Source organism: Apteryx mantelli, chromosome 18, assembly GCF_036417845.1.
Source record: "Apteryx mantelli isolate bAptMan1 chromosome 18, bAptMan1.hap1, whole genome shotgun sequence".
NCBI classification, from domain to species: domain Eukaryota; kingdom Metazoa; phylum Chordata; class Aves; order Apterygiformes; family Apterygidae; genus Apteryx; species Apteryx mantelli.
In genome coordinates, this window is record NC_089995.1 from 15,476,853 (window position 1) to 15,500,520 (window position 23,668).

A 23,668-nucleotide genomic window follows, 5' to 3' on the forward strand; every position below is an offset into this window, starting at 1 on the left:
AGGAGAAAAAATCATTGCTTGCACAACCTTGTTTCAATTCAGTGTTCCTTCCTTCTACTGAAGTTTATTGATTGGAAAAATGTTAAAGTTGTTGAATAGTTTGTTTTCATTTCACAAATGTGAATCAGGATTATTGCAGAAAGATAGGAATGCATTCATCATTAGAATTTGCCTTACACATTCATTTATTTTTTAATCTATAATTCTTATTGAACTAAGGAAACTCACAGGGATATATATCACCACAGAGAACAAAAAGAGGCTGATTGAGCCAGATAGAAGGAATTCAGCAGAGCTTTTTCCACAGTGCAAAAATACAAACTTATGAGGCCATTTCTTGATAATGCTGAAAAAAGTTGGTTCCCCGAAGTTGGGGAAGATGCTGGTGAGATTGCCTGCCTGCTGAGTGTCTTAGAGTTGCTTGGCTGAGGTACAGAAAGTTGGGAGGCTGCAGCCATTGATAGATCTTCCCATTTAGCGCATGGGGTATGTTTTTAAACTCTCTTGCAAACAGGTACAAGCTTGCTTGCTCTTGGTGCAGATCTGATGTACTTCTGCTCTGAACTGGCAGCTAGTTAACTCTGCTCAAGCTGGGAATCAGGATGCAGTTAGCCTCTGGTTTGGTGGTGGCTCATGTCCGGCCAAGTGGGCAGAAAAGCTCAGCTCCTTTTGCAAAGCACCACATGGCTGTATCTTGGATCAGCTAGCGTTCTTCTTGGGACCGCTTTGGTCTCCTCCAGCACAGCTCGCTCGTGAGTTGACTCATCCTCTCCAGAGTTCCCAAACGGGCAGTGTAAAAGCGACACCTTCCAGCTTTCCGTTGGTGCTCTTGGTTTTTGATGGTCATTAAGGCAAGGCTATGTCAGCTTTCGCTGTCTCTCTTTGCCTCCCACTCCTTCCTTTTGAGTCTCATTTCATTAGATTTATACGCTGTTGCAGATGGCTTTTTGTAAGCAGTATGTGTCTGCCCTTTTAGTGGTTCTTTCCTACCAGTATAACAAGCCTAAAGCTGGGCCCAGTGAGCTCTAGGGGGGGGTCACAGGACCACGCAGCTGCAGGAGTCCATCCAATCAAGTAACATCTTCCACCTCGTAATGATAATTTCCCACTTTATGAAAACACCCTGCTGCCAAACTCCAGTGATAATGAGCCTGTCAGAGCATCAGTGCACTCCCAACAGTATCTAGAAAGTAGGGATTTTTTTTTACAAGGCAAATGAAGACACTGATGATTAGCAAGAAACAAACCAATGATTCAATACATTGCTGGCCACACATACCAAATCATTGATTTTCTGTCCTGCTGGGCAGCAGCTGTTCCATTTGCTTGGCAGAAATGTTTTTTCTCCACCAGGAGTAAGAAGGGTGGACGTTTCTACAAGAACTGGAGGCAGCAGGCGGTTGCTTGCTGCACTGAGCATGGGCATGTTGATGGGGTCCTTCTGAAGCTGCTGAGAACTCTGAAGGGCTTCCCGCTATTAAATTCTGGAAATACTGTTGAATACATGTAAATGCAGGGATTGGTAGATGGAAAAAAATCTCCTGTGAGAATTTTCATGAAATTGCAGGACAAAAAATGCTGCCCTAGAACTTACTGACGCTGAAAGAATTTGAAGTTAATTGTAGATATCCTCATATAACTTCTCTCTATATACCAGTTTTGTGTAATCAGTGTCCTTACAGATCATCTAGTCTCAGCAGTGTTACTGTTTTCATAATCCTTGCCTTGTCTAGCTGTCTAGACTGAAATGGGACGTCGAGTCTGTGGTGTTGCTGAGTAAAACGCACGCCCTCGAGTCCATGGTGCTGCAGTCTGCTGTGCAACGGCATATTCCTGATGTTTTGCCTTCTCTTCTTTCAAGGTACCTATGTGATGACAGTGACGGCAAATGATGCAGATGATAGCACTACAGCGAACGGGATGGTGAGATACCGAATTGTGACTCAGACCCCGCAAAGCCCGTCGCAGAATATGTTTACCATCAACAGTGAGACAGGAGACATTGTCACAGTGGCTGCAGGACTGGACAGAGAGGTGAGTTTAAAAAGCATAATGCAGTTTCCAGTTGTTGATGATTACCAGCTTGTAACGCCCAAATTCTGCCTCCAATGCAAACCCTCCCAAAGTCTGAGTCCCAAAGTGGCGTTGGTGGTCTTTGCTGCTGCAGCAGCTGTGGGACGTCGTAGCTCTGATTTGGTGCAGAATTTTTGCCTTAATCCTTGTCAATCCGTGAACCCCTGGGAGAATCTCCTCACTTGTGATGCTGATATTTTCCTTGCATAAGTTCGTACAATTTGAAGTACTCGAAAATACCTCAGAAGGTACGAGAGGGGGTGAATAAATTGGCATTTACTCCCCCTCTGTCGGGGGACGAATAAAGTGGCATACATTAATAGCCCTTTCCAGACCTACCTTGGTTAGTTCTTTGCATTTTACCTTTGGAAGCAGTTACAGGGCCTGTATTTGACGTGCCTTTAATGTTTTGTGATGACATCCTAGTGCCATTTCCCAGCCACTGCTTTCTGGGGAGACACTAACAGCTCCACTCTCTCCTGTCAGTAAAGCTACGCAGTCCCCGTTCGCTGGTTCCTGTTCGCTAATTAAAATTAGGAAAAGGTCTTCCGGTGTGTGTTACCAACCACGTGCTTTTGGTTTTGTGTGATGCTCTGCTTTTAATACCTCTTCTTCCTGGCGTTCTACATTGTATGTAGAATTTGGCGTTTCCAAATATAGAAAAAATACCATTTTAACTGACAAAAATAGGCTTTGCTAGTATAGGCTATATAATATAATTCTCAAAGCTCTGCCTTCTCTGGTGGTGTATATAACAGAAGGTGAAAGGATTTATACCTCACACTTCAAACAAAAATCAATTTAGTGTAAGTGATGGGTGGGAGCGACCGTGAGGAGGGAAGGGACAGGGGTCCCTGGCTCTGAAGTGAGATTGGAAGCTTAAATTGTGTCTTTTTTCTGTTGGACAGTAAAGTTGCTGGGGCATCACCTGTTCACTGCAATTAAGAGATCTTATTTGATGAACTCGTGAGTGATTGGAAAGATCATTTGTTCGCTGAACTGATATCCCACTGATAGTACGACTGTGCAGCAAATAAACTTAATACTTCGATGTAGGTGCAGATGTTTCAGCTCAGGCAGTCCCCAGAGACAACAAGTCCAGCAAAATCCATTTCTAACAGAGTCAAGTGTCCTGCGTTTGGGGGCGAAGGCACCGGACACTGGTTTTGTTCTTCCTTTCCTCTCCTTTCCTTCCCCCCTGCCCAGCGTAGGCAGGGTGCTGGTGTGTTTGGGGCTGAGACACCCGTTGGTGGGGTGCAAGGCTCCACCACGGCTTCAGGACGTGAAGACAGGCAAAGCAGAGCTGGGGGCAGGAGGGACACCACAGCCTGCTCCTTCCAGACTGATGCAGAAGGCTTTGCAAGCACAACCTAGGACAGTCTGACCTTTCCCCACTGCTTTTCCTTAGAAAATGAGAAAGTTAACTGAACCTGAAGCAGTAGATTATCGTAGGCAACGCTGAGGCCTGTGACGTGGTTGCCGTCAAAGAGGAAACACAAGTGCTACCGAGACTGCTAGCAGCCCTCGGAGGGACAGTGACAAAGTGCTCAGAGGTGGGAAATGCCCCCTTGACATCAGTGGGGCCAGCAGTTTGATGCAGGACTGTAAGGATATAGAAAGGCCATAGGTTTATATTAATTTCAGAGACATCGATTGGGATAGCAAGATGGGACAGAGGTTTTAATCAGCAAATCAAAAGCAAAAGGCAATATATAGGGGGAAGGATAAGGCAGAATCATGATCTTTTTTCATATATATCTCATTGTGTCTGAAATATTTTAAAACTCACAGGGAAACCATATACTTCATGTTCGTTCCCCTGTTGCATCTGGGAATCAAGGCAAGTTAGCACTTCATATATAGGAACATGACATTAACTGTTGCACGGCTTGAGGACACCAGGTTGGGCCAGGGACAGGTGGATCGAGGCCAAACAACGAGCTCTGGGCACAATCCTGGGGCTGCCCTGAAGCTACAGAACATGGGTATTCCCAGAGCTTTCCACTGCTTTTCAGGATTACAGCTGGAGTTGAAAAAAGTTTCTGTTTTATTAACATAAAATTATGTTAGGTCTGAATTGAAAAATGTGTTTAAGCACTTCTGTAACTGTACCACAGATTGCCTTTTTGTTTGTATTTGTTTTTCCTGAAATCTTGAAAAAGCTATTAGGGGAGTAAATTTGGTTTTGCTGCTGACATTTTCTTTTTGTTAGGAAAAGGAGCCGAAGAGCAGTATTTGGAATGCAGATTTGTGTAAATTAAAATGTTAACAAATCTGACCTATTCAGCCGAAACTACTACAACCAAGATAAATTCCCTGGATACAGGTTATTTCTCCAGATGCTTATTGACACATTTATCAGTGCCTATGACACTGTTACGTTAAACCGTGTTGAAACAGAACCAGGTTTTCATTTAGAGTTAGACCTTTCTACCTTGCTCCAGCAGTGGAAAGGTGCCTCAAAGCAGGTGTGAAAGGAGCTGTCAAAGCTCTTCTGTAGCTGAGAGACAGGTCCATATTCCTGATCCAGCATTCGTCTTTCGGAGGGGAGGAAAGTCACTTCAGAATTGGCAGTTCTAGTTCAGTATTTCTGTTGCGTTCGCCCTTAGCTAGGCTTCCCGGTGTTCTCAGCATCTCCACTTAAATGTTGGTATTGACTGGTTTCTTACATTATGCTCAATTCATGGAACGTCCAATAAATTGGACTGAGCTTTTCAGCTTAGTTGTGTCAGGAGAACTGTTTCAGTTAACCTGCAGGAAACCTATTCTGAGACAAATTCGTGTAGTTTATTGCTGTTTCTAAACCCTCATTTCCATAAACCAAGGAGGAAATTAAAAACAGCCTCTAAAATTGTGCTGGTCTCTCTAAATGTGTCTGACATTGAAGACAGCAAAATGAAAAGCCAAGGTATTAAAATATTGATGGCTTTAAAGTTATCTTACCTGGTTCCCATTAATCTGGATGTAAATATGGTTACAATGCTCTGTGTCCATTCACTCATTACGACTGCGCTTAATTGAATGGATCCCCAAGGAAGATAAAGATAATTGGACTGCACTTCATAAAAATTATTAAAGGAGGACAGTTTAGCAACAGTCTGATTTAAGCTCCTGCCTGCATAAGGGTGAAAAATGCCAAGGGTGGAACAAAGGAACATCTATCCCTTGAACTAATAGGGAAAAATGATAGGGATTTAGACTGTGCCGGAGTTTCAAAGGTACATTCAAACAGCAGGCTGAGATGAAAAGGTTAAAAGCAGATACTTGCTCTAAAACAGGAGAATGTGAAGAAAATGCAGGGAATTTGTAGTTGATTTAATAAAACTGTGAGGAAAAGATCAGGTAGTGACTGAAGCACAAAATGTATGGATTAATAAGGAAGGCTATGAACGGGAGGAGAGCAGATTATAATGAAGTTCTAGGGGGGAAAACTGTGCTAATTTATCTAATTTATGGCAGGCTGCTGCAGAAATAGGTGGCAGTACTAAGAACCACTAGCCAACTGCTAGTCGTGATGCCTGCTGAATTTAGCAGCGTATCCAAATTCCAGACTGCACTGTTCTTTTTTTCTCCACGGAAGTACATATCAGAGGTAAAAAATGGGTCAATTGTCCCCAGCTGGGGCTATTAAACAGGTCGAACTTCCATATTTCTGTTTCTCATTCTGAAAAGTAGCATTTCTCCCTGTCGCCATGCAGAAGTGACCAGAACTGGCCTGCACGTTGGCTCATTTTGTCCGCTACTGCTCAGACTGGCATCCAGACTATCCATCTGAAGGCAACCGGTGAGCTCTTGGTGCAGTGATTCAACTCTATCAGCTATTTTGATTTCTCTGGTGGCAGGATGTCTGTCTCAGTAGCACAGGAAACCTGCACTGGGGCTATAGCATAGGCAATATCTTCCTCTGAAGAGCTTCCACTGAATATTTTATGAACAAGGACTTTGAGCAAGGAGGAAGGAAAAAAAAAAACAAGAAATGAGAGAAAAGGAACCAGCTGATTCCACATGCTGAAGGCAGGCCAATAAATGTCGAGACATCTCAAATGTCATCCAGGCTTATTTGAGATAATAAGTATTTTGGCTCCGCAGTGCTTGTAGTGTAATGTTGCTAACTTTTTGAGTTCTTCTTTAGAAGGGAGGCCCTTCCCAAAGCATTCGTCTCATGTTAAAAAAAAAATAAAGCAAGTCAGGAACTCTTGAGTTGTTTCTTCCAAATTTCTGTGTGTTTATATTTCTTTTAAAAGTGATTGGAGCACTGCTGCTGCAAATGCTTTTAAAAATACATGAAATCCAATTCTATGATTACTACCTTCGGCTTTCTGAAAATGTGATGTTGCTAGTCTTTCTCAAGTGAGTGAAGGATAAAAGGGAGTGCCTGCCAACAGCCAAGTTAGTGGCTTATTTTATTTATGAATGAAATGGCAGAATTTTTGTGGGGAAGTGCAAAAGTTCTTCTCATTGGCAGAGACAGTTATCTCTTTTCCAACACTGTGGTTTTGCTGCAATGTTTCGGAGAGCACAGAATTTTGAAGAGTTATGTTAAGAAAAAATGCGGTATTCTGTTCTTCCAGAAACCATGATTGGTTTGTACCATCTGTAATAACTATTTTGGGTACATTTATCGCTCGGTGACTACAGGTATCTGTTGGAAACCTCCTCATCCCTTCATTTCAAAATGTTGGGGCTGGCTGGGAGTAAAGAAGGCATTACACTGGTGACAGCTGGGAATTAATTTAACCATTGGGACTGCTATAATTTGTCCTTCCTGGAATAATCCTATGGTGCCAATACACTAGTTTGAGATTACACAAACTCAGTGTATTCAGTCTGGGCTTTTATTTTCCCCCCCCCCCCCAGCCAGCTAGTACTCTTTAAGTATAGCAATGAGGTAACATAGACCTAGCCTTGCTTACTGTACCGGAAAATTTTCCACTGACAGGACAGTCCAGCAGCTTTCAATCTGTTTTACGCCCCTGGAATGTAACAAAAGGAATTTATTCTGTTCTGAATTATGGTCCCCTGTGTTAATTATTTCCCCTTCACTGCGTATCAATGTGATATGCTGCAAAGCTGCACCTCCTCCGCCGAAGAGGGCTGGAGGAACATCTGTTGCAATGTGATTCTGAAGGATCTTGACGTGATACAAGTGATATATGAGTGAATCTGTGCAGATTATCAGTCATGTATGTGTACTGACAAAATACAAAGAATGAGCGAAAGTGACATCTAAATGGCTTGACTGCATCATAAGAATTTCTGTTTCCCATTTTCCTCGCTCAAATTAGCCATCTCCAAGGAGCAGTGAGGACTAATGCAAAATTGGTAAGAGTATGTCACCTTCTGACAGGCACAATCTAACACGCACAGCATTTGCTATTTGTATCTATTATAGGAGTTCTTTAAAGTGAGAGGGATTCTGGGTTTTAGGTTCTCCATTATTTTTCCGAAGAACTGAAACAAGGTTGTTTGGTTCTGCTGAGCACCAGCGTCTTGTTTGTAAAGATGGAGTCCTCGTTTCACTGCGTTAAAACATATGCAGAAAAATGCTTCCCCAGCCAGACTCATGGGAGGAGGAAGAGAGTGGGGGATTAGTCATTATTTTGCCAGCGAGGCACATCCATTTCTATGAATTTGGACCACAAGCCTCTGTGTTTAGCTTCTAGACTCACAGGCTCCCAAGGTATTTTCCTAAGACTGAGATGACTAACCACTGGAACAGACTTCCAAGGGTAAGTGGATTTTCCACTTCTCACAGTCTTCAAATAATGCTTGGAAGTCTGTCTGGAACTTGCCTTGTAACATAATTTATGTGTAACATAAATTATTATCCTAACAGGGGTGAGCAGGTAAAATGCTATAGCGTATTCTGTGCAGCAGGTCGGTCTGTGTGTTTTGCTTGTCCCTTCCAGCCTTAGCGTTTGCAGAAGAGTTTCTCTTTGATGTTGAAAAGCAGTCCCCCACCAGTCCTGCCGCACAGCAGACTGCCTGAGTTGTCTGCCGAGCTGCCGCGCTCCATCCCAGGGATTCGTGGAGCACAAAGTCATTCTGGGGGATGAAAGCCACTCCATAAATGTCATTTGGCACCGAATAGTGTATTATTCCTGATATCTTGTAATTTTTCAAGTCCATATAACAAAAATGTAAATACTGAAGCTTTATATATTAATATGCCTGAAATCATTACTTAAAGATAAAACTGGTTAAATTATTCAGTTACAAAATTATCCCATTTCCACAGCAGCATATCCTGTCAAAGGAAGAGCTGATTAGCCATAAGCTGAATTTAGCCAGTAGATTTATGCTTGATTCTGGTTTATGTTTCCACATTGTATGTAGGACTGATTTGAGCTTTCTCCATCATTCCAGCATGCATTTCATTTTCTCATTATAGGCAAGAATGACCTTTTTCAGCAAATTACGGTGAGGAGCATTACCACTCATCAGTGAAGAAGGTTCATTTTATTAACCCCATTTGCCGCCTTTGGAAACGCGTCATGCGCCCAGTGGAGGGCCACTTGTCATAATTTGAGATACCAGCCGTTAGCTGGTGGGGAGGGCTTGAATCTTCTCCGGGTGTTGTTGGTCCAGCCTTGCTTAGCAGGTTCCTCGGTCGCCTTGCTGCAATGTGGGAAGGGTGTGAGGGAAGCCTCATCGTAGGAACAACGCCGTTTGTTTCAGTTAGCAAGGGAATTACATCGGCGGTCCTGAAGCCTTGTTTCAGGGCCGGGAAAAGATGTTTCTCCTCAGCTGCATTTCCCGAGTAGCAGTGGCTTTGTGTCTTTCTGGAAGACCTTTCCATCTGTACCTTACCATCTTCTGCACTGATTGCTGCAACTCTCTAAATAAAATCAGTTAGTTTTTAGAGCTTGTGTATAAGGAGAGTTATTCTTAATTGCATTTCCCTGTTAGCTCTCTGATAGCTAGATAGAATGGAACAACTAATATGTCCAGGGTGCTGAGCAGGAGGCATGGAAGACAGTGGCATGAGTATGTGTTTCGCTAAAAAAAAGAAAATCTGGAGATGACAGGAGAAACTGCTAAAGAACTGAAGGGCTGATAAAAGCTTAGAAACTGTGGGAGCCCGGTGAGCAGAGTGGAAAATAGCCATGGTATTTACCTCCCCAAAAATTCACCAGCAAGATGAGCAGGGCACAGATGTAATGGGCTGAAGACCAACTGATTATATACAAATTGTGAAGGTCTGTTGGCACAGTTTGAATTTGAGTTTGTGTAACCAATAGCTCACTCTAGCTCCAGTTTCATCTGCACACATTCACTCATTATCCTCCCTGTGCTAAATGCTAATGGCCCTGTCATCACTGGGGGGTTTAGGAAGTAAATAACATTGACAAACAAAGATAAACACTAATAAAGAAAGTAAGTCAGAGCAAAGAACACATATTTAATCATGCAACCTGGACAGGCAGAGGATGTTTTATGCTAGCCTGTGTTGTTAATCCTTGACTGATGGATGTGTGACATTTAATCCTTGACACCTCTGCTTCTGGGGAGGGAGGCGCGCTGGTGGGCGCTTTGCATGCACCGAAACATGACAGAACAGTCCCTGTTTAGTTAAGGGAGCTGTATGGATGCACGGGCTGATAGTTTCCATGAAACCTTATGTCCTTCCTAATATTTTGGTCTACGCAACAGGAGCTCTGTGTGATTCAGAAAATCACGGTCAGCTTGTCACCAGAACAGCAGTTCTGCAGAAACCCCTCTGCTCTAATGTTTTTGTTATTGCCAGTTTTGAACTTAATGCTCAGTGACTTTTGCCTTGTTGTTGGCATTGCTGAGGTGCCGTATTCACGTGATTGGGGCATATTGTGTCTTCTTTGCCTCTCCTCCTGGCCTCTCAGGGAAGGAGAGCGTCAGAGCTGTCCTTGGGGGATGAGGAGGGACCCTTGGCTTTCTGGCCATGCCAGCTCACCTGAGGTGGCTTCACATTTGCAGACCAGTTGTTGAGGAGGCTTCATCTTCTCTGATCAGGAGTTTTATGCCCGAGGCTGACAGTCCCGTTGTTCCAGGGAAATGTAGCTGTCATAGGAGCTGACGGGGAGCCCATCTCTGTATCGCTGTGCTTTCTCTGCAGTAAATGTTTGACAGGGTGATCTGCCATACATGGCTCACGTGCTTCTTGGTCCTGCTCCTGTCCTAGCGCATTTCATCCTCCATCATGACATGTTTTTAATGAAGAGGATCAAACAGAGCAACACTGTGGCTTTTTTATGAATCTAATTGTTCTGTGAAGTTTTTCAGCTCAAGTCCTTGTGCATTATATGTCCTTCCTGAAGATGAGTGTAGAAGGATGGTCTAACCACAAAAGAGAGATAACTAGTGTTTAAGAGCATAGCCACAGCCAGTTTACATCTCCCATGGAGCTGACTCCGCCAAGAATGATTCCTACAGTTTGGCTCAAATGAGGAGAATTTCTTCCCACTCACACATTGTGTATGGAGCTGTTCTCTGTTTGTCCAAGTAGCTCCCTAATTTGTTTTTTTCCATTTGTCTTGGACTCTTTTATACACCTGGCTTCCTTTAAGTATTGCTTAAGTATTCCTTTAAGTATTGCTTAAGTATTCTTTTAAGTATGGCATTAAGATGCTGTAGCCTGTGAAGGAGAATGTATGGATTCACATGTTAAACTGTAATGACGTTTTCTTATTCGTATTTGGGCAAGCTATCAAAGAGATGTTACCACACTGAAAAACTACGTGACCTGGGTTTGACCTACTGAGATAAAATAAATCTTTGAGTTTAATTGGTCCGATTAAGGAGTCTCAACGAGAATAGGACTGATACCCAACTTAATCAGTTCTCTTTTTTAAATGTGAAAATCTTTAGAGCCACTCCTATAAGAAAATCCCACATACACTAATAGTCTATAGGCCCCTTTCTTTCTTCAAACACATTTTAGTATGTTCAGAGAGTTCTGGTACACTCTGGTTGCACTTGTTTCAAGTTGCTTGTGAAATCCCACCTCTGACTACAGTGGGTTGGTTTATACATTATTCAATAGTAAAATCCTAGCTGAATAGGGAGAAAAAAAAGTTAAGTATCGGAGTGGAAAGCTCACCAGGTCCTTAGCATAATCTCTCTGGCTCAGACCTGCATTTCTTTTTTCATTTGAGCTTGTCTTACAGTGGAGAATAGTGTATCATTCCAATTTTAGTTAGAAGACTACCTGCTCAGCTCAGATAGATTTAAAGTTTTTCCTCTGGTACATCACATACTTTCCAACAGCCCCTTCCCCTCTCTAAAGGGATTATTGTATAAATCTGCAGCAGGTCAAGTGAAATAATTAAACGCAAGCTGGCTCCACTAATTAACTTATCCACAGACCACTGTCTGTTATTAGCATTTTAAAGAGAGACTTAGTTAACTCTTTTCTTTCTAGACCTAATAGTATTTTTTTAATAATACAGCCCCTTCCTATGTTTAAGGGTATAGACTTACAATAATTAAAACATAATCTTTGGATGTATTTCATACTAAAATATTATCATTGACACATTTCCTAGAGCATGAATGAATTTACAGCATGTTTCAGTTTGCAGCAGCTACTTTCCTTAACAGAGCCTAAGAAAAAGGCAGCATAAATGCTGAATGAATGTAACTGCCGCAAGACCAGATTTGAAGAATGCTGTATTCTGAGAGTGCTCTTAAAATGAGAGGTTATCAGTGAAAACAACGGAGATACTCCTATGTGCTTTGTAAAGTGTAATTAAAATGGTGATATATCTAGTGTCTTTGTAGTGCATCTCATCAGAAATTTGGATAAGTGTTGGGATCATGGCGCGTGTCATTGCTGGGGATGTACTACTTGCAAATAGACAGAAATGTGTGCACAGGGACAAAACTGTGAGAGCTTTGCTATTCTGCACCATGAGTACTGTCAAATTCCTTGAGTTCTGTGTTAATTAGTATCCAAAAAGGTGGCAGAAGGTGGCTCTTTGAAGGGGAGAACAACTGTTCTTGTTCGACACTTCCAAGCAATACTGGACTGGCTATAAATAGTAATGCGCAGCTTCAGGTACTGAGATTTGGAACTTTCTCCATTGACCGCAGCCTGAGAGAGGATCTCTTGGATAAGGCCAGCAAAGTTTCATGTGTGGGCAGGGGGTTTGTAGTACTTTTCCCAGCAATGCACAGCAAAGCATCTAGGTCCTTGCAGTAGCAGAGTAGTGAGGCAGTTTGTTCTTTTATTAACTTCACAATCTTTTTTCCTAATTTGTAGGCTAGCTATTTTCCTTTTCATTGTTGTTGTGTTATTCCAGCTTTTAAAACTTGTATGGATTTAATGTAAGAAATGCTGGTTAAGTAGAGTATGTGTCAGTAGAATGATGTTTTATTCAAGCTGCTCATTTTTTGCACTTAAAATGCTTTCTGTTTCAAATGCCTTTCTGGAAAAATACATGTAGTTTTCATTTAAAGTAAACAGGCCATATACTGAGTGCCCTCAAATCTGATGGCTAAAATTTAAAAGGGGAACTAATTGGATAAAATGTGGTGACTCATGTTATCCAGGCATTCAATAAGTTGGCCTTTCCGGTCTTAATTTGTACAGCTCTATTAAAAGTAAATAGATTGCAGTTTCACATTCATATCAATGTGGAATGCATCTCTGTTTATAAGGAAGAATCTCTCTTTAATGGTTAAGAGTTGGGGCAGTTCCTAAAACGGGTACACTGGCCAGGCTGATTTCTGTTGCCTGAGGATCTGGAGCAGGGTTTGGAAATCAATAACTCGCGAGTCTCGTAGAATTGGTAATGCTTTTCTGGTGGGTTTCTGCTTTTCTAAAGGGAGGATTTGATATCACCCAAGCAAACCTGTGCCAAATGCCTGCTTGGAAAGCATTGACTTCACCTCCTGAAGGTGAATTTCAATGACAGAAAAAGAGCAGCAGTGCATCCTTCTTTCTTTAACGCTTTGCAAACCCTGCGGTTTGTTTGCATTGTGGAGGAGCTGGCCCAGCCGTAGAGACCTGCAGTGTTTGAAATATCCTACAAGCTACTGTATGTATGTGTTTTGCTCACGGCGGAGCTTGTGCTGAGGTGAGGTGAAGTAGTAGATGAGAGGATACTCCACACATTATTCATTCTGGAAGTGGTTTGTTTTGGAGATGTGTATGTTTCTGCAATTATTTTAGCCATTAAACTTCAGCCCTGCAAATGCTTTCATCTTGGCTGATTCCATCTTTTTGTGGCCATGGCAATGCAGAGGAGTGTGATGGGAAATGCATTATTAGATTTGTAAATTACGTGCATTCCCCCCGCCTCCCACCTTGATGGTTGATATCAGAAGACATGATGTTTGGCAGAAAAGGTAATGAACAGTATTTGCTTGTAAATCAGCAGCTAGATATGGCTTGAATGATACATGTTTGAGCATAAAGAGAAAATCTGAAAGGGTTGCCAGTGCTCCTCAGCATCAAAAATCTGCCCTATGGATGGCAGGCGGAGGCAGCTTCCCTCAGCACGGGTGGAGAGGCACCGAGTGACTGCATGCCCTCAACATATCCTCTATTTACAAAGCAATCGCTGCTCTGCCTGTGGCTCATATAAACATATCTAAGCTAGCTTTCCACTAGGTAGCTTCACTAGTGCTAATAAAATTGCTTGAAGACCGGGGGAAACCTGCAGGACATGGGATGTGCCTTTGGGTAGCTGGCCCACCTGAAGCTGCTTTTCTCATGGCAACGTTTCTGTAAACACACAGACTAGATAGCTAGAAAATGTCTCAGCTATATCCGTGTGAGTAGAAAATGAAACAACAGCAATCATGTATGTAGATGATCCTGATTAGGCAGGAAATGCCCCACAAGAGTTTCCCACACCCAGATTAAGACAAAGTAATGAATTTTAAAAATCATCATTACCCATCAGAAAGAAATCTGGAGAGAATCAACATTTTTATTTTAATAGTTGCAAAAATGTCACATTGATGTTAGTCTTCTAGAATGCTTTTTGACATTTTAAAAGATCCATTTAAAAAAAAGTTATCTCAAGTATTTTTTAAAAGGGGCATTTGACTATTTTGAAATTTTAAAATAAATTCCAAGAGAGAGGTTTCAAATTCCCTTCCTGAGGAGCAGTTCCACTGTTAGCATCTTCTGATGAAAAACCACTTTGTCATAATACTCTCCACCAGTTTTAGTCCTCAGGCCCCTTCAGCTCTCTATATGGTCTCTGCCACTACTGTCATTCTACCATAGCAAAAAGGGTATTTAAGGATGTTCCACTGAAAGCTAATTCCACTGTTCGCAGTAAGAACCTATTAATGTAACTCAGAGTGACCATTGCCTGCAGTATTAGCATCTTCAAAGGCTGACTGACAGATCTGAGAAATGGATTTTGCATTATTGTGCCGACCCCGGATGCTGTACCAGGGCGTGCTCAGAGAGGCACGCAGGCACGGTGCATTTCTCACCGTGTCCGCTGGAAATAAGGTGGACTAAATTACATAGTTAATAACCAGATGTGCAAGGCAGCGTTCAGGGAAAACTCATCAGAACATCTTGAGAAAGCTCATTTGAAGTTATATAAATTATTGTTTGCATTTTCACATGCAGTTATTTTCAAGCCTAACCAGCTGTGTCAGTCTGGAGTGGCCCTGAATAAATACATCACTGCATAAGCACACAATTTGTTTGGGGATTTCTTCTGGTGAGGTCCAGCCCCTGTTTGCTTTTCAATTTCGCACAGACTAGGAGAAGGAGGTGCCTGAATTTCAGGGGGACACTTTGCCCCAGAAAATCCCATTTTTAATATGTTTTGTGTTTCTAGATGTTACAGTGACAGGTACCTTAAAAGAAGACACAGTAAATAATATAGTACCTATCTGCTAGACATATGTGAATGTAAGCAGAAAGTCCAAGTAGGTGATTACATTTCATTTAACATTTTTCACCCCCTTTCAGTGCAGCAGACCGATGTCTGGAGCATGCTGATGTACAGTACATACATTTTGCTGACAGGCTTCCCAGCAGCATATTGGTTCACTGCTTGTTCAGAAAGCTAAATTATTACTATTCAAGGAGAGTGCTATGTCATGATCCTGGGTGATAATGCTGAAAGCCTACCGCTAGTGCATTATCATCTAACAGGATGCAATTACCTGATAAACGGTGACACTTTCTGCAGCTAGGCATTGGTTATACTCCCCTGGAAGCCCAGTCCACAAAGTTTAATCCAGTGTTCAGAAGTTCTCAAGTGCCACTGAAGTGTGCTGTAGTGGGTCCCTGGGTTTTATAAATAAGAAAATAAACTAAGTGACTCAAGGTGCAGAGACGCTTGTCTCTGCGCCTCCTCTGTTCCAAATGAGAATAAAACATGAAAGAATAATCTGAAAGACACAGTGATTTTTATTGAAGAAATAATCACAGAGTCGCTTATCAGAATCAGAAAACCTGCTTTATCCTTTGTTGCATTATAAATAAGAATTATATTTGTTCTTGGGGAATCAGGTTTAAAGCACACTGCAACACGTTATTGTGAGTGAAGTGCAGAGAGCAACTGAATAAATACTGCCTGTCTGCTCCATTAGGTGATTTTGTTCAGCTCCTTATGTTTCTCCTCTTTTCCTACCAGGAATGGGTTGCTCTATCATTTCAGAAGTGCAATCCATCCATTTGTTGGGTCGCTCATAATTGGGCCGGGAATTCAGAGACTGCTGAAGTGAGGACCCCGATTCCAGCGTGAACCCAGGGAGGAGGCGGGATGTAATAGGAGGCCGGGAGCCTCCGACTGTGTGCGGTGTGCCTTGATCTGCTCCCTGCTGAGGCAGAGCACGCAGCTTACAGCACACCCCACTCGTCTGGGGATGCTCAGCTGCCAGGCACTCTCATAACGATGTAGAGTAAAGGAGAAGAAGAGAAAAAAGATGTGTCATGCACCGTTCTGCTTCTCCAGGAGCAGGGAGATGCAAGGAAGGAGGACAAAAGTGGGGATGAAATAGGAGGAGGAGGATGAGAACTTTGCAGGGATGGAAGATTAAGGAGGTTGGCACTAAAGCCTCATCAGGGTTAGGAGCGTCTGCTTGCCAAAACCAGCCTAGCACTTACTGTCTCTGGTGACTGGAGGGAAGCAGCCTTGAAAACGATGGGATCCAGCTGATGAAGAAACAGTGCTGATAATGTAGGATGTCATACGCTGAGGCAAGAGCAGTGAAAATCAAGGTCCCATGAAAAGCATGAATACTCATGCTCCTAGGGCTGGAGAGAAGTCAAGTAACGATTAAGCATGTAGTGTAGCTGGGATGTTGTAGCTAAAGGTAGAAGTTGAAGCTGTCTTTATCTTACATGCAGCCATGACTTGACTTTCTGCAATCTCTAATCTTGCCCTTTTTCCACTCTTCTTGTGAACTCTGCCAAAGGTTGTGATCTCTGGCTTTAGAAGGAATATAGAAAATGCCATTCTAGATGGGACAATCCATGTGGTTCAGCATCCTCTCAGGATACAGACACCTCAGAGCTTTAGACGTGAGGTCTTTGAACTGTGTTTGGTGGTTATGTCTCACGCGAGGTGATTAGATGTAAAATTACACAGTATCATCCTAATGTGGAACATAAAACCACTCCCATGCTCTGTCTTGACTGTTCATACATTTCTTGGCAGAAGCTGTTGCAGACACCAGCTTTCAGTCCTTTCAAATTAAATGTCAGTTGATGGCGGCGGCATTGTCAGCATGAGCTTCCTGCTAATTCTGCGCTTTCCCCAGCTCTGAAGAGCGGTTCTGCACCTCGTGAGCTCGCTGATGAGCAGCTCATCTGGGAGCAGTTTCGAAGTAGATCTTTGACTTTCTTTGGCTTCCCAGAGGAATTCATAATTATTTCCTACTTTATCATAGAGTGCAGCTGTAGGCTTCAGCTCCATTAGAATTGCCCGGGTAATTTCACAGTGTGAAATTTACAGCAAACAAGGGACATCAACGTTAAATAAATTTATGCAACAGCAACCCTCACCCAAGTCATTAAAAGTGTGTGCAATTTTTAATGGATGCTTCATCATGGCATTTGATAAGTTTGTTCATTTCTTTTCCTGGTCCTTAAAGTATACATCTACACACACGCACACACACATAAATTCTTCTGCCAGGGGTATCGGTAGAAGCTGGCTATGGCCTCAGAGGTCACCTCCTTGCAAACGCTTTCGCATGGCTGTAATCCCACCAGCAGTGGAGCAAGGAGAGGCTGTCACTGAAGAGCGGCTTTGTGTGTGTGCGGGTGTGGGTCTGTGTGCGACTAAAATAATCCAATTGAACTATGTAGTGATTCAGAATTATGTCTATTTGAAAAGACAGGATATCATAAAGACTGCTAATATGGTGGAAAATTATATTAAGCTGAGACAAGACAAAGTTGATTATGTGCAAGACTAGTGCAGATGTGCCTGGCGTTAGTCGTTTATGCATATTGATTGATCTTAAATATAGCAGAGCAGAGGATGGGAGTGGGGTTTGTATGGATATTGATTTTGTTTCAGCTCCTTGGGCTGTCATCGTAAGCTTTCAGATCCAGCGATCTTGACTGATAGACCTCCTGATTAGAGAGCTCGATAAGAAAGCAGGCAGTAGGTAAATGTCCTAGCCAAAGAAATATATCCGTTACGTGTTTTTAGAAGCAGACTGTTGGACTTATTTCATGCAGATATTCAGAAACATGCTGAATTTTTATGAGAGCTCTCTCTTTAGAGCCTGTTTGGAAAATTCAGTGGAAGGCTGCAATTGGGCTTCAGTGGATTTTGGATTGACCTTAGATTTGACGGCTGTATTGATCTGGGCTGCGCATTAAACAGGCTGAGAAAGCTCACGTGAGTCAGTTTACTGCAAGATACACTTTTCTTCAGTTTGCTAAGAGGAAGTTATTTGGTTTCTTAATTGATTAATTTTTTCCTTTACAAGCCTGCACCAGCAGACCTGTTGGTTCTCCACCTCTCCCGCATTCCCGGCAGTTAAACTGCAAGCAAGAGGTTTTTCAATACTATTCTTAGTCGTACTCTTTTTCCTCATGAGTCTTTATTAAAAAGGTATCCCTTAGTGCTGCTGCGCGTTGGGCTGCTGGTCTTTGCCACCCGAAAGCCTGGCTTCCAGGGGCTGTGCAGCTCTGCTGGCATCATTTGCATGAGGCTTGAAACATGACGTGCAAGTCAAATAAGATGCTGTTTTTCTAATAAACAAAGTATTCGGGGGCAGAGAGAATTAAACCTTAAACAGTCAATAAAATGGATTTGTGGCTGTTTGCTCTGGGAATTTCTTTAATACCCCAATCCTGAGAGTTTGTATATCTGAGAGGTCATCTCCCTGTTCTTAAAGGACCCTTGACTCCAGCTTGAGCTCCATGCAGATGAGGAGTCTGCCGGCACGGATGAGCTTTCAGGATTATGGTTTCGTTCTGAAAGAGAAATTGGGAAGCGTGCTGCTTTGAGTGCATATCAGTTATTTTGATTTATGTTTGAGCGAAGGTGGAAGAACTCTATCCGTGATTATAGACATCAAAGACAATATATTGAAATTCAGTTATTATAATGTGCACACCATTTATCAAATCTCTGCCCAATAATGCCAGCAACTGCTGTACAGAAAATATAGCTTGATGGATTGCTTGCCTCTCACCGTCCTTCTGAAGGCCGAGGAAGGCAGACACAGAATTACTTTAGAAACATCAGACTCAGGCTCTTTCAGGTTGGGGAGAAGGGACCAAATCCAAAATCCACTGGGCAGTCGGGTTAATACATAGGCAGGGTGAGAATTTCAGAGCGCTTACAGTCCTCAGAGGAGGTGAGTCTCTTTGCTTGCTACCTTCACCAAGAGCAGGAGTGACCCACTGACCACATGCAGAGCTTGTAGCACCTTTTGCAGAACTAGGCCTGTTTTAGTGCCTGCTCTTGAACTGCTGCTGATCTAAAAAAAGCTAATTTTTACATCTAAAGCAGCAGTGATCTGGATTTGGATCCAGAATAGTCAGTTCCTGCCTGAGATCTAAAAAACGTTTTTAAATTTTAAATATTCAAATTTAAAATGGCAAAAAATAAATTGCAGAAAATACTTCTATTTCTTGCTGAGCTTCTATTCAATTCCTGCTTCCTGTTTGACAGTGTAAGTTATACTTGGGCAGGAAAAAAAGGAAGCCCACAAACATAATTGCAACCATGTCTAATTAGGCAGAGCTATGTAAATTTAGCGTTTCTACATGATTATAAATGTCAGGAGAGCCTTAGATAAGACATGAGAGTTTTGAGTATCTCTTGTGTACCTAGTCTAAAATGTCCTTATTGCTAATCCTATTCATCTGGAGTCGCTTCCTAATTAGAATATTTATGGGCTAATAAGGAGGTGAACAAGACACTCCAGTTCTGTTCCAAAGGTGAGAGTAGGGATTCATTAGACGCAGCGTCTCTGTTTTGATTGCTGTACAATATAATTAACATTGTGCTAGACAATCATTTTAGATTTACCCTAATAACAAATATTTAAGAAGATTCCTGTTGTTGTTCTCTCTTTGAGTCTAGGTCTGCTGAAATCAGGAGCAGTTAATGTTGTCAGCTCTGCGTTAGAAGAGATTTTGAGGTTCCAGGATGGTTTTTTCCTATTTTATTTTTCAAACTGGTTTGACCTCTGCTTGTCAGTTATTGATGCTACTGAATGTCCTGCCATGCTAGCTGAAAGTGAATGTCTATTTTGCATATTTTATGGATGTGCATTATGTCACTTAGATGTATTTTACTGGAAATGCTTATTTCCATATTTTTTTCCAGAATTTTCAATTGCATGTCTGTATCCAGTGACCTGACATAAAAATAATTTTTTGAAGTCAGAGACAGTTTAGCAGCTTTTCAGTTACAGTGAGGTGGGAGCATAATCACTGGCTGATGTTCAGTGTCATTCGCAAGTGTCTTCTCACAGGGGCTTTCTGCCATGAGCTCAGTTGAGCACCGCAACGGCGACAGCAGAAATGCTTCCTGCATCCCGTTCCAGACGGTACCAGGGCGATCTCAGCAATTATACCCCATGGGGCACAGGCCTGTGCAATCCGCCACTGGAGCAGTGTGAGGATCTGGATTCTTACCTGCCCTCCTGGGTTGCAGAAAGCATCTTCCAGCCTTGCTCCTGTCTTGCTTTTGCAAAGAATTTTCTTACTTCTTGCTGCCAAAGCTCCCGTTTTGAAGGACCCCTGAGCACAGCCTAAGGGGAGAAGCTCTTTTCCTGCCAATACCAAACTGTTGGCAGGAGAACAGGGGCTGAGGGTTGCTCCTCAGGCTGGGGAAGCCAGAGTGCAGCACCCCAAGCTCAGAGGTATCTCCCGTTCAATTTTAGAAAGGACCAAGAGGCAGAGCTTCTATTCTGCCTCATCTCCCTTTACTTTAAGCCCTTCTTGTGGCTGCCAACCATGGCTGAGTTCTGCAAAGAGTGTCCGTAATGTACAGAAATGCTAAATTGTTCTCAAAAAGACTTTTGCCAGTGCTGCAGCCCATCTCAAAATCAACTCCTTTTCAAGGATAAGCTACTCAAAGCAAAGCCTGATGGTCTTGAACTGCTCTCTTGGCTTTCCTCCAGATGCTGAGAAACAGAGTCAGTTGTCAGAGAAAACAATGTTCTGTTACTTTAAAGGTATTTTCAGAAAAGTTGTTAAGATGGCAAGTCACGTTACCTCAAGTCTTCTCTGTATAAATTACAGTTAGGTATAAGGATCTCGTAGATAATGATAAATATAGTATCATTCTACTGCTGATGGAGATCATTATCAGCCATTATCAACTTTAATTAATATATTCACATTATTCAAATCCAGGTAGAAAATGTTCTTTGGTGTCAAGGCTGGAACGGTGTGGTTCGTGGCTTCTGCGCGGTCGGGAAAGCAGCCGGCGCCGTGGAGGAAGCTGTGGGGAAACACCTGGGTTGAGCTTGAGGGCCCTGCGCAAGACGTCTCGCGGGGGCTCTTCCGTTTCCCCTGCCTGTGCACGGGGAGAGCAGGGATTTCGGAGGGATGCTTGTTTTGGGGGCGCGTGGCATCTCCGGTCTCCGTGGCGACCGCGGGTGCGATGCCACGGAGCAGGCGACGAGCGCCAGAAGCAAGTGTGCGTTGCGATGAAAAATGATTGAAAACAAACAGAAAATATGGGCTAAATAAACCTCTGCGAGTTCTGAGTGGAATGCTGCTCGGAAATTTCCATTAGACCTCAGCAGCGCTTTAAATAAATAACCACTATGTCCCCTTCCATCTGAGAGCTTCCATCTGTTGATTTTGTTTGTTTGCTTTTTGCCTTTATGTACAAAAATACCAGGGCCTGATCCTGCCATGTGCTGAATACTCAGCACCGGAGAGCAGCAGGGGAAGCTCGGGTTCGAATGTCTCCTTCCGTTTGAAGGAGAACCTGAAAAACAACATGAGATCTGGAGACCTCTGGGGGCCCCGGTAGCTTCACCGAGGCTTTCCAGGATAGGCAGAGAGATTTCTTAGAGCCGGTTACGCCCTGTTCATCCGCTAACAACCCGCACAGAGCTGAGGACGCCGTGCTCAGTTTTATATATTCAGTGAAAGGAAGGAGAAAGCTCCCTGCGGAGGAGCCTGGGCATCCTTCACTCCGTCCCCTCCACGCCAGCTCCAGCCTCCTCCAAGCGTGCCGGGCTCGGGCTCGGGCTCGGGCTCACGCCATCTCTCCTCAGCAGGCAGTAAATGCATACCCGAATAACGATCCCGGCCTCCGAGGCTCAGCTTTTGCACCCCTGCCGGTGCTCGGACACGAGGACACTGCAAGGCCTAGGATTTTCTATCCCGTTCGACCGGGGCGCTGGAAGCGGGATCTCGGTGATGGGCGTTGCATTTTCCACCCCTGCTCCTTCAAAATGACAGGACTTTCTTTATGTGGGGCAAGCGCTATCGTCAAAGCCAGTGACTCCATGGGCTAATGGTTTAGTTGGAGACCGTAAGGACTCCAAGTAAGGACCTGTTACAGCTGGTTTGAGTTAGCGCTTTGTGTCTGCTGTCAGATAATACGTTTCTAAACCTGGACTGTTCTGACATTTGCTACAAGAAAAGAGAAATAAAAAATCCATACAGCTCCCATTAAGCAAGAATAAGGTAAACACTGCAGTTAGTGGGATGAGATAAAACCTTTTCACCTCTGGGGTACAAATGTGAATGCAGCTTACAATAAAATTAAATACATTTCATGATCTCACCTTAGTCCCCACAGGGAGTTAATCCATCTCACAAAAATCTTGACGCATAGTTTATCACAGCCTGCAGCTTTGTCTTAGGAGAGACCAAGGACCGGAGTCCTAAATCCCTCACACCCTGCCTGGAGAGGATGGTCCCACCAGGTCAGCATGGAGCCTGGTGCAAGAGCGTTGCTTCTTGCTTGCAGTAAAGTCCATCAGCATCTAGTCCCTTTACTTTCACAACACAGTTTTGCCCGAGAGGTGGAGGAAATAAAGTGGACAACTAACACGTGTAAGATATACTTACTGTGAAGTTTGTACAACACCTCCAGAACCTGAGGTGAGAAGCTCTATAAAAGTTTAGCATTATATACTGCTACAAGAGTAGCAGCAGTACCTACTTTCTTTTCCAAAAGTGCTAGTCTCACCAATATATAGGAGAACATTAAACCTACAGTCTAGTCAGCCCCTCCTAAATCTGCCACAGAGGTAAGATATTAAACTAGATTCTAAAGAAAACACCGGTGCAGTTTTGGAGACACTTCCCTTGTGTGGTACAAGGAACTGAGATTATATGGCATGAGGTTGCAGCTGCTGTGCTGGGTCAGAGAGCTAAGATGGTTTCATTCCTATTTCCACATCACAACCAAAGCCAAAGTACTTCATTCGGAGGCAAAGATGCTATTTCCCTTCTATTTGACAGAAAATATCAATACAAGAATAAGGACTGTGGTGTGTAACTAACCTAGCTTGAACAAGTTGCGGCTTCTCCATGGTAACCCAAAGTGGGGTGAGTCACCCCAGGCTTGTTGCAGGTTAAAGGATGTGTGGAAGCAGGTACTAAGGAATGGTTAATGCATCGTAAATCCAGACCTCAGCTTCTCTCAGAATGAATTTTTTATATACTTATATCCTTACTCTGCAGTTAAGTTTTGCTGGGCTAGTTCTGTCAGTTAGGAGAATAAAACAATGAATCGCTGCCAAAAACTTACAGTAGATCTAGTTACAACGGCAAAAAAAAATCTCTTTCTGCCATAACTAATTTGCTGAGGAAACTGGTGCGTCTCAGCAAAGCAGCTTCCTTGCACATATAAACAGGTCTCTGCTGGAGGGTGATGAATCCATATTGTCAATATGGATTTGATCAATATGGTTTTACTTCTATGCATAAAGAAGGCTTAAAACTGTATTCAGCATCTCAGACTGGACTCCCCAAAATAATGAATGCCCCTGAAAAGATAGTCTTAATTCCTCTCTCTGTTCCCCATTTAAGAAATGGGGATAATTCCTGGTTCACAGAAGTTTAATGAGGAAGAATTTGTCAATATTTATACCTACAAAGAAAATAAAATATGCCAGCATTATTTATAACATTTCAGTAAGCTCGTCAGTGCAGCATCATACATGATCAGGTCATGGATTAACAAGGATTAATTGT

At 42.9% G+C, this 23,668-nt stretch overlaps 1 protein-coding gene across 1 annotated transcript in view; it reads left to right on the plus strand.

Moving 5' to 3' along the window:
• The window catches only part of CDH4 (cadherin 4), a 467,566-nt gene that overhangs the window by 384,907 nt on the left and 58,991 nt on the right, over window positions 1–23,668 (plus strand). Inside the window, exon 7 of the mRNA XM_067307737.1 lies at window positions 1,862–2,034. Within this exon, the coding sequence (XP_067163838.1) occupies window positions 1,862–2,034 (173 nt within the window). The remainder of the gene's footprint in view (window positions 1–1,861; window positions 2,035–23,668) is intronic.